Source organism: Teleopsis dalmanni, chromosome 2 (assembly GCF_002237135.1).
Source record: "Teleopsis dalmanni isolate 2A chromosome 2, ASM223713v2, whole genome shotgun sequence".
NCBI classification, from domain to species: Eukaryota; Metazoa; Arthropoda; class Insecta; order Diptera; family Diopsidae; genus Teleopsis; species Teleopsis dalmanni.
Window position 1 is genome coordinate 148,345,946 of NC_051847.1, and position 11,903 is coordinate 148,357,848.

Consider the following 11,903-nt stretch of genomic DNA (forward strand, 5'->3'; position numbering starts at 1 on the left):
ATAAAAAAAGTTTTTTTTTTATTTTTTAATATAATTTTATAAAAAAAGTTTTTTTTTAATTTTTTAATATAATTTTATAAAAAGAAGTATACATGCATTATTTCTAATAAAAATTCGTTGTTTTTTCTAAATTAAATTACATTTTTAAACGGATATTGTACTTCATATATAAAAGATTCCAATCTACAGCAGCTATTTTATTACTTATTTTACTTAACATCTACTTAAAACTTAATCATCTTAATTATATAAGTAATTTGAATTTATTTGTACTTATAAGTGTGTCTGTACTTAGAACAGTTTATTTAATATATCGATATTATAAAAAATCATATAAAGTAATAGTTAACAAAATATAATAGGTCAAGGTCAAACATTCTAAATTTAACTTCTAACATAAATAATCAATCTCGCATATGCGTTGTTAACAATAATAAATATTTTTATATCACTTTTAAAATGACTTATAATTCTAACAGCAAAGTCAGCAATTATTGTCCTCAGCGCAATAAAGCTGCTATTGCACAAAAATTGTTGCTTTTGTTTGTTTTATTTGTTTTCATTATTTTTATCACTACTACTGCTACTAGTTGCAACCACCGAAGACAGATTAGTATCTTTTGAGAACTTTCGATGGAATGAACTTTTAAAACTTGAAGTGGGAGAGTTAACAGGCGTTGACGTCCATTTCTTTGTACTGCTTGCTACTTCCTTTTGACGTGGCATTATAGCTTTCTGCTGTGGTGTAATTGTTCCAACAATCGAAAGAAGAAAATTGGATTTAATAGAATCTTCTGTGGAGCTACTTGAAAGTTCAGCATGCTTTAGTAATTCTTTTGTTAAAAATTCTCGTAAATTTAAGGGGGGGTGCGATTTACCTAAATGTGATTTATACTGTTGATAACAAAAAAAAACATTACATTAGTATAATAATGATTCAATACTGTTTGCCATAACTTACATCTTTTTCAGTACTTGAGCTCACATTTGATGGAATTGAAGATAATGAACTACTATCCACAACAGTTTTTATGGCAGTTCGTTGTGCTACAGTAGTCACTTTTTTCATACTGTTAGGTGAGCCACAACTTAAAGTTGCTCTCTGTTTTTCAATTTTACGCTTGGATCTAGGCCAATCAATACCAACTTTGAGCAATTCTTTTTCTAATTGTCCAGAATAATCGGAATTGGACAATGCGTCTATACCGCTTTCATTATTTTGTAATGTTTCAATTTTTGCTTTAATTGTACTTATCTCAACATCAGCTCGTGCAAAATTTGTTCTTAAGATTTTGCGACGCTTTAATTCCTCTTCAATATTTATTGACTCAGAATCAGATTCGTTATTTGTCTTTTCTGTACGTTTAACAATGGCTGCTGATTTTGGCTGTTTGCTTATCGCAATTTCTTTCTCTGATATATTGTCTAAAGTTTCTGCATCTAATGGAAGCATATCATTAGCGTTTGAGAGTTTTTTCATATATTCCATAGCACTTTGAAATTTTTTGCCTTCCAAAGTTTCATTAGCTTTATGAAATACATTATACAATTGCGAACAATTTGGATCAAATGGGAGCAATTCATCTATTATTTCACCATCTTCTTCTTCCTCTTCAATATCTTCATATGATTTTTCTATCACGTATTTAAAGAAATCTTCCACATTTGCAAATTGTAAACCTTAAAAAGAAAATACATATAAAATTAATATGGCATAAATTAGAATTATAAATATCACAAAATGCACATTATCATTGTACCTTTTAATAATAATATGGCATAGAATCACATTTACATAGTTTATATATAAATAATATATACAGCCACAGTCAAAAGTTTTTACACAACGAAAGTTTTTGTACATATTGCATAAAAACATGTTTTTATTGTTGTTGTTGGACGTCAGTTGCAAAAAATTTTTTTGTTGTCACTTAGTTTTATCTATGCAGAACCAAATAAAAAAAGAATTGGAAAGATAACTGTTCATTTGACAAAAATATAAGCAAGTGCGCTGATGCTTATTAGTAGTCAAAAGTATTTACACACATTTTTTTTGCGTTAAGTAGATGTTAAGTAAAATAAGTAATAAAATATGTTTTGTATAAATACTTTTGACGCGAAAAAAATGTATGTAAATACTTTTGACTACTAATAAGCATCAGCGCAGTTGCTTATATTTTTGTCAAATGAACAGTTATCTTTCCAATTCTTTTTTTATTTGGTTCTGCATAAATAAATCTAAGTGACAACAAAAAAACTTTTTGCAACTGACGTCCAACAACAACAATAAAAGCATGTTTTTATGCAATATGTACAAAAACTTTCGTTGTGTAAATACTTTTGACTATGGCTGTATATATATATATTTATATATATATAGATAATATTAACATGAAAAGAATGATACAAAATAGAAAAATGAATAATTATGATTAAATTCAACTAACATTTAATTTGAAAAAAGTTTATGATATTATATTGGCATCAAAAAAAATTTCACCCATTTCAAACACAAAATATCTTTGAAATTATCTGGGCTGCTCCAAATTGTTAATCTATAATTTTTGAAAAAGTCACTTTTGCAGCTCAATAAGATTATCTTTTTGATATACATATATATATATATAGAAATATTTTAGTTTCTTGACAAATTTTCAGATAATGAGATAATGTGTTCTAAGAAAACACACAAATCACATATTAAGGCCGTGTGCGAGTTGGAATAAATTGAAATTTCCTAGGGATTTTTGGTATTGCACTTATGTAAATATATGTATATAATAAATATATAACTAATGTAAATATATATAATAAATATATAACTAATGTAAATATATATAATAAATATATAACTAATGTAAATATATATAATAAATATATAACTAATGTAAATATATATAATAAATATATAACTAATGTAAATATATATAATAAATATATAACTAATGTAAATATATATAATAAATATATAACTAATGTAAATATATATAATAAATATATAACTAATGTAAATATATATAATAAATATATAACTAATGTAAATATATATAATAAATATATAACTAATGTAAATATATATAATAAATATATAACTAATGTAAATATATATAATAAATATATAACTAATGTAAATATATATAATAAATATATAACTAATGTATATATTGCACTTATTTATTCTTCTTGGCTAAAAGTTTTCAAATTTATTTATTAAACATCTATTAAAATTTTCACAATGGTAACACCTAATTTTTATCTAATTTACCCTAACCGAAATTCTGGAAAATACCAACATTCGCTGCCATACCGACATAATTTACTATTTCCCTCAAGTTATCATCAATTTACCCGAACTCACACATGGCCTTAAAACAAAATGATTAAAATATAAAATAAATAAAATATTTACCGGCGCTTTTCCATTTTTCAGTTACATTAGTTATAAACTTATTATATTGTTCCCTTGCTTTTGATTCATCAAATAGTGACGTGTCGATATTCATGCATTTAACATAATCATCAAAATTTGCAAAATGTTTAGGTGAGGGAACTGTATCAGTTTTATCAACATCACCTATATTTGTAACATTGGTACGGGATGTCAAGGGAGTATCAATTTCCAAAATTGGCGTCAATTCATGTGGTGTTTGTTTATCTGGTAATTTTGGACTTTTACTTTTTAATGCAGGTGGTGGTGTTAATCTAGACTTACTTTTTGATGTGCGACCTTCTGTTTGATTTATTGGTTCTTGATCTGTACGAACCTCTAAGGATGTGTTTGGTCGCGACATAGCAATACCACTATCACGGCTTCCACTACTAGGTTTATGCTTTTCTAGTGGCTGAAATGTGGTTATTTGTGCTTCCGCAGTGGTACTGTCAATTGCTTTACTTTGAGTTTCTTCATCATTACTAACAGTATCGTTGACTGAGGAATGTGTATGAACTGATTCGTTTTGCGCACTCGACAGACTTTCAGAGCTAAGTGTATGTTCGAGTAAACGTTGTTTTTCTTTACGCACCTTATTTATTAGATCAGTTAATTCTGCTATTCGTTGCGTACAGTTTTCTGTGAGTGCAGCATATTTAGAAACATTTACTTCACCATTATTTATTTCAGTTTGTACAATTTTTATAGATTCAGTATTTGTAGCTGCGGTCTTATACTTAGAAATTTTAGTTTCATTCATTTTAGAGCTACTTTTCAATTCATTGCCTTTATTACCAGAAAATGTTTTAGGTTTAGAAATTTTTTCAGTTGTTAAGTTAATTTGAATATCTTCAATTTCATTAGCTGGATAAGATTTTTCTATTGCTTTTGCTATTTTAGCAGCTACAATTTTGATATCTTCTCTCATTTTTCTTTTATCGGATTGCTGTTGATCGTTGAATATATTTGTCCAAGAGTCTTTTATTTCTAGATTTATTGTTTCCTGTGTTGCGTTTTTTCGAGCATTTAATGTCTTTTCTACTTCTTTAATTAAGCTACGATTATCATTAATAAATTTTTGTACACGATTTAACTGTTGATTACTTTGACTGTCTGATGAATTATTTGTAGGTGTATTCAAAATAGATGAGTTAGGGGTTTGTATATCAGATGAACTAATCCCCAAAGCCATAACGGAGTCTCGCTTCATATTTAATAGTCGCTGTATGTATTGGGCAAGTAACGGATGAATTGGTTCAGATTTAGTTGCGGAAGTTTTACTCTGTGTTGGATTTTCCTGATCAAAAACGTCTTCATAACATTTTTGAAATGATGGTGGTAAGCTCTGGTATGACGTAGAAGAGGAATCATTATTAGTTTCATTAGCGGTATCATTTGTTTGTTTCTTTGGAGTCTTTCTCAATTTATTTCCTTGTGCTAGAGTCGATACCCTTCTTGGACTTTTTATATATTTTGGTTTGGTAAAAGTTTCAACATTACCCGGAGCTTCCTTCATTTTTATTAAAATCTCCAGAGGCTTTTTCTTAGACCTATCAACAATGTCGGCGCTATTAGTTTTTCCTAACTCTTTAGTGTTGAAACTTTCGATGAATTCACATAATTTTTGTATAACTTCATCGTTAGAATATTTGTAGACTGATTTTTTTTCATCTTTTGCCGTGAAATTTTTATATGTTTTACTATGATTTGATAATTTATTGTTTTTTACTCCTTCCTTGGATTTCAGACATTCAATGAACTCATACACTTTTTGTATCATTTCGTCCTTAGTGTACATTTGTTTCTCATTTTCCGAAATGTCACATTTTTTTTTATAATCCATTGCTTCTGGATCAGTTATATTTGTAGTTTTGTTATTTATTTCCTGTATTAGCGAGTTACGAAGCTCTTCGATCTGTTGCAATAAATATTTAAGCTTGCTTATTTTTGGATTATTTGGTTGTTGCAATGTTTCACAATTTTTTAGCTCATTTTCGATTTGTTTACCTTGATCAGTTACAAGGTCCAGTAATATAGAGCATTCGCTTGACTCCAAATCGTTCATGTTGTCACAAGGTTTTTCTGCTAAGTTTATTATATTACTATCAAGGCAAGGACGTTTTGCGTATTGCTCCTCTCTGCAATAATTTCTGTTTATGTTCACCTCTGGACATGTTATAATAGCGGGTTCTAATAACATATCTTCTATCTCCGCATTCATTCTACACTCTTTACGCTTTTTTATGTTGTTATATTGTTCAGTACCTATTAAGTCCGCCTTAAAATAAAAACAAAAATATTAAAACCTACATATATAATCCATACTAATAAACGTTGAAATTCTACACTTACATCAGTGGGTAGTAATGATCGACGACGTTGTTTGCTTATTTTATCTAATAGTTCAGTTAGTTCTTGGCAATCTCTACGCACTTGCTCTCGATCTAATGCTTTTCGTCCACGTTCGTCTGCTAATTGGCTCTTTTTGTTTAGCTCATGTCTTCTAGCTTCTTCCAATTTATTTTCAATTGTTGCTTCTTGCATAGCGTTACGTTCATGCATACCACGTGGAGTAGCCCTTACTGAAGACGTAGGTTGTGGATAATTCTTACTATATTTGTTGTTATAATCATAATATTGTACGTCTTGACTTTTATTCGTTGTGCAAGAACTAGTTGCTGTTGTTGTTGTAGTTGTGGTTTTGGCAGTATCTGTAGTTGAGGTTTTGGTAGTATCTGTAGTTGTAGTTTTGGTAGTATCTATATTATGACATTTTTGCGAGCACCGTTCAGGTGATTTATGTGGACACTTATGTGGCGATATTGATCTAGTCGCTGGTGTTGTGGTACCTTGAGAAAATTCCGGTTGCGTTTCAGTAGGAGTACTACTATATTTATTTACTAAATCAGTAATTTGTGTAAAAAATGGCTTTCGTGGTTTATTAACAGGTGGTGGAACTGTTATTGAAATTGATTCATTACTGTTACAGTGGAAATCAATAACGACTCTTTTTGACTTTGTTTTGCCTTTTTCTTCGTCACCACTTACTACACAGCTGAATTTTCGATTCGTCTCTGTGTGTTTATCATTTATTTCACATGGCGTTGAAACTTCCATTGTGCCACTATTTACAGGTTCTACATCTAAAACTACAGTAGGTGTTTTTTCCATTTTCTTTGAATTTTTTTTAATTTCTGTGCTTTTTCCTTCTTTAGTGTGTCTTTGTCTGGCAGAAGAATCAGTGTCTGAGTCGCTCTCTGCATTTGAGGTTGAACATATTGAACTTGCACATGAACAATCCATATCACCTTCTCTTTGCTCATCGCTATCATTTGTTTCATCCTGGTACCTATTTTCAGTTCTATTACTTCTTTTAGGTGTTTTAGATTTTTTTCCCTTATTTGAATTTTTTCTTTGCTCATCGCTATCACTTGCATCATCCTGGTACCTATTTTCAGCTTTTTTACTTTTTTTAGGTGTTTTAGATTTTGTTCTCTTATTTAAATTTCTTCTACGCTCATCACTATCATTTGTATTATCATGGGACCTATTTTGAGCTGTTTTACTTTTTTTAGGTGTTTTAGATTTAGTGCCCTTATTTAAATTTCTTCTATGGTCATCGCTATCATTTGAATCATCATTGGACCTATTTTCAGATGTTTTACTTTTTTTAGGTGTTTTAGATTTAGGGCCCTTATTTAAATTTCTTCTATGCTCATCGCTCTCATTTGTATCATCATGGGACCTATTTTCAGCTTTTTTACTTTTTTTAGGTGTTTTAGATTTAGTGACCTTATTTAGATTTCCAATTCGCTTATCATCATCGTTTGTGTCGTCATCGTCGCTTGTTTCTTTTTTATTGTCTTTCTTAGCCGCTTTAGATTTAGTGTCCTTATTTGAAGTTCCTTGGGTCCTCTTCGCCTTTTTCTGTGGTGATTTAGAAGTTTTTGTTTGCGTACTCGTACGCTTTGCATTATCCTTTGCCGCATCATTCGTTTTACTTAACTTTTTATTTTGTTTTATTTCATCTTTTTTACTTGCCACGCGAGATACCAGCTGTTTTTTGAATTGTTTTTGGGTTTCAGCACGTTCTTTCTCTCTTTTTGCTCTACTTTCGTTTTCTTCCTTTGCTGCCAGATGCGCAGCACCTATTTGGTTAACGGCGTTGCAATAATGGTAATGCTTATGAACCAACGCTTGATTACGCCACGAGTCCAATTCTTGAGCTTTAATATCATCTAAACTCTGTAATTGCTTACCCTTTTCAGTATTAAAATCTCCTCTTATTTTACGCGCTATATTACTGCACTCATCCCTTACCTATTTACACATATACTTTTAGAAACATATTTTAAAAATCTTGCATATTGCCGACTTACTTGCAAAAGTCGAATTTTACGTAGGTTGTCTTCTCTTTGTTTTTTCACATGTTCACGGTCATCTAGTATTGAAGGTTTTCTGTTAACACATTTTGATAAATTGCCATTCACAGTTATATTTACTGACATTTTAATATATCCCTAGACCTCCCCTTTCTCCTTGGAGCCAATTTAAACCATACGAAAAGGAACAGCAAAACTTAAATTAGTAACGACCACAACAAACAATAAATGCCAAGCGAAAATGACATTTATGAGAAGTGTTGCCATGCATTCAATTAAGTGTTGTATTTAGGTACTTTAGTTCTTCGATGGGTATATACATGTAGCACTAATAATTTTATACTCAATATTTAGAATATTTTATATTATTTCAGATATGACGAATTTTCATAACAGATAATTGCAGATAATTGTTGAATCATTCGATACTAAATAAAATAATATTATCATAAAAATCAATTAATAAAAAAAATTAAAAAAAAGCAATTACTAATAACTATAAACAATTTATTCACTAAGAAACCAATTAGGAACTTATTTGTATAATTTTAATAACATACAATAAGGTTAGAATTATAATTGTGAATTGAACTCAATATAAATTAAATCAAACTGAGATTTATCAAAATCAATATTTTTACATGTGTGTTCTTTTAAATAATATTTATATTTGTTAATTGGAGATGTCTCTGTGAAAATGTCTCTAATAACATAATTGTTATTCAATATATTTATATATTAGTTGTTGACGAATTCGCTGCAGTAGTGACATAATTTGTACACTGTGAATTAGTGTTGAAAAGTGCAAAAAAAGAAAAGAGTTTTATTACTATTATTTTTGTTCAAATTGGTTTATTCTTAAATTTCTACATCAAATTAAAGTTTTCTTATTGTCGCTGTTAAGTATTAATGATTCAATAAACTTTAAATTTATTATATATAACGAAAATTTTCAAATAAGTTTTAGAAAATGGTACTAGCAACACTTCTTAGGTCGACATCGGCTTTTCGGGCTGTGACGAAAATGCATGTTATGCAGAGTGTTACATCAGTTTGTCAATTTTGTATTTTTACTATTACTTTTGTATTTTTTGGTTGTGCCTAAATTTTAAAGGAAATATACAAATATGCAGCATACAACATGGTTTTGACTCGTGATGAGGTACTGATAGTCTTAACTCTCATGACCAAATTTAAACCGATATTTTTTTCTCTCACTCTGTTTTTTAATTTGCATTGAAAGCAACAACAATTTTGATTTTGATGTGTCTTGACACTCTACATAACAGGGGCCTTAATGAATTTATGTTTCATTTTTGAATGAACTATTTGGGTTATGCCATTTATTTAAGAATAATAAGTTTATTAAATTTTTTAAATGATCAAATTAACTAATCAAGTTAGTTATTATAAATTATATACCAAATTTTTATTATTTCATTGACTGTATATTAGGTAATCAACAATAAATACAGTTTGGAAACTTCAAATTGCTTATTTTTATTTACTAAAAAAAATTGTATTTTTGTTTGCATACATAATCATACACTATATATAGATAAGATGTTTATCAATGTAATTAGATTCTCAAAGTTATTACATTGATTCTGGTTTTTTTTTATCGATCTTAAATATATTTCATATATATGAATTATCCAATTTATTACAAATTAGGGTTCGTGGATATAACAGCTTTAAAGAGACGATTGTTTAGCAAAGGTCTCCACACCTTGCTAATGAACAGAAACACTAATAATTAACAATGATAATAAAACTTAATTCAAATTTTCTTAAGAGTAAAATCAGAAACGTTTTCTTCAATCAAACTAAAAATATTTGAAATTGAATTTTACTTTTCAATTTCAGTAAACCCATAGCCTACTGGCGTTGTCACAATTGTATACTGTCACAGTAGAAAAAGCAAACGAGAGAAGTTGTTATTTATCATTTACTTGGAAGTTAGAGCAATTACAAATTTACGACAATAAATCAGTTAAAGAATAAAATTTAAATAATTATGTAGTAAAATATATAGTAAATATTTTGAAATAAAATCAAAAGCACATTCTACTTGATATTTACAAAATCGATAATAAATATCTCGTACAATGAATGTTGTATTTCATTTTAATGTAAATATAATTTAAACAACACAAATTGTTGTGGTCCAAAATAACTTGTCGTCATTAAATTTACAAATTTAAACAAACGAAGGAAAGGCGATTGCATCACTGTGTGGATTGGAGGGCCGCAGACATAAATATGTATATTCATAAGTTGTTTTCGACAAAAACAAAAATGCAGTTATAATGTTAAATTCAGTTTTATTAATTTATCAATTTAAATTCGTTTATTTGGAACGTCATAAAAATAAAATAATATGGTTTTACCAGTACACGAAAAGAAAATTTGCGTAATTGTAGTAGATTAAAAACAAACATTAGCCAACGTTGTTTGAATAACCCTCGTCTAGATTGCTGTCACGATAAACATAAATATTTTCTTTCTACCTAATAAAAGAAGAATATAATAGAAATAAAGTTAGAGAAGTATTGTTAATAACTGGGCTTAAAGTTATCAAACATTATTGCCATTTTGCCGACTCGTCAGATCTATAATTTTTCATATTATTTACTGCCAATATCATAACGAATATTCAGTGAATATTAATCAAACAATAATGTATTTCACAAGAGCCAATAGCAGTTCTATTGTTATAGAATATAAATAAATAATAAGTTTTTTCTAAAAATGGTCAAATTATTTGCAAAGCTTAGCTTTAACAAAGCTGTAGGATATGCTGATAATACAATAGAAATTAATAATCTATATAATATTTAATTAAATTATATTAGTAGTTGTAGTTCTTTGTATTAATTTCACAGATTAAAACTACATAATAATTTTACAAAATCAGTACAATAGTATTTAATAATAATTAATTATAATTTCATATATAATTAATTTACTGATTACTCTAAAAAAGTTGATTTAATTTTTACGCAAGTGTGAAAGCGCCCATTAAAAGCGTACTATTTATGCCTTCACACATTTTTCGTTCAACAACCACACTGTTAGCAGAAAAAGCCGTTTACGGCCGCAAGTAAAACAGTTTTTTAAAATTACTTAATATTTAATTTATTTTTGAATATTTCGCTAAATATATTAATATTGCATATATTTTGTGCTTATAATTAAGTATCACAGTTAAAAAAATATTGATAATCACAGAAAAATGAATAATACGGCAATTGTCAATTACCACGGCCGCCAAATATTCTCTTGCGGGATAGTCTCTACCTGAGGCGACTTTGTTGATTTGGTACTTTCACAATCGTCACTATAATAACCTGAAGAGGCAGGACTTAATGCTGCTTGAGGTAAGTTCATTATTGGTAATTGATTTCGGTAATAGCTTCTTTGCTGCTGTTGTTGAATTTTTTGCTGTTTTACTTGCAAACGATTATAAACACGTCCCAAATGAGTCATAATTGTTTTGCCCATTTCAATATTGACTCCTGGTATTGAGGCAAGCATTCGTGATACTTCTTCTACTGCATTCATATAACCATGACGAAAATTATGCATTATATCTGCTGCTGCTGTGCGTTGTTGCTTATTTTTTTTTGCACTTTGCTGCTGGCGCATGTAAGCAATTGTCGTTTCGAGCATTACAATTTTGTCCATACGCAGAACATTGTCATTATCGCTGCATTCTGCAATTAGTTGTCTCAACGTACTTAAGCAATTTGTAACACGCGCACGACGGTGACGTTCCAACATTGGTTTCTTGGTCCTTTGGTATTGTTGCTTTTTAGCCATATTCTCAATCTTACGAAATTTATACACGTACATTTTGTTTATAGTTGTATTTTATTTACTAAACGAACTGTTTTCTCCATAAAAGTACTAACGGATCTGTTGTTTATATCGTGCACTGCACTTCCTTTTATAGTAAATATTTGAAAGTTAACCACTAACTACTGCTCAGAGCGCATGTCCTTTAACTGCTAACGTTATCTTCTAACGTTATTTAAGGGTGGTTTATTGAAAAAAATATTAATTTCTCTTTTAATACTAAATTTTTATCC

The 11,903-nt window shown here is 28.8% G+C and overlaps 2 protein-coding genes across 3 annotated transcripts; both read right to left on the minus strand.

The window, feature by feature from the left end:
- Positions 1 to 72: 72 nt before the first annotated feature.
- On the minus strand, positions 73 to 8,072 carry LOC119677966 (uncharacterized protein PF11_0213). Of its 2 annotated transcripts, XM_038089559.1 has the most exons (6): positions 7,810 to 8,072; positions 5,783 to 7,750; positions 3,713 to 5,708; positions 3,410 to 3,655; positions 962 to 1,680; positions 73 to 894 (listed from the first exon to the last, which is right to left on the minus strand). In XM_038089559.1, the coding sequence occupies exons 1-6, from the start codon at positions 7,936 to 7,938 to the stop codon at positions 550 to 552; spliced, it is 5,403 nt and encodes a 1,800-aa protein (XP_037945487.1). In that variant the 5' UTR covers positions 7,939 to 8,072; the 3' UTR covers positions 73 to 549. The 2 variants fall into 2 exon arrangements, with proteins under 2 accessions (XP_037945487.1, XP_037945486.1); XM_038089558.1 differs by having other exon boundaries at positions 3,410 to 5,708.
- Positions 8,073 to 11,070: 2,998 nt separating this feature from the next.
- LOC119675908 (enhancer of split m8 protein-like) lies at positions 11,071 to 11,667 on the minus strand. The gene has a single exon (XM_038087123.1). The coding sequence runs from the start codon at positions 11,665 to 11,667 to the stop codon at positions 11,071 to 11,073; it is 597 nt and encodes a 198-aa protein (XP_037943051.1).
- Between the last annotated feature and the right edge of the window lie 236 nt (positions 11,668 to 11,903).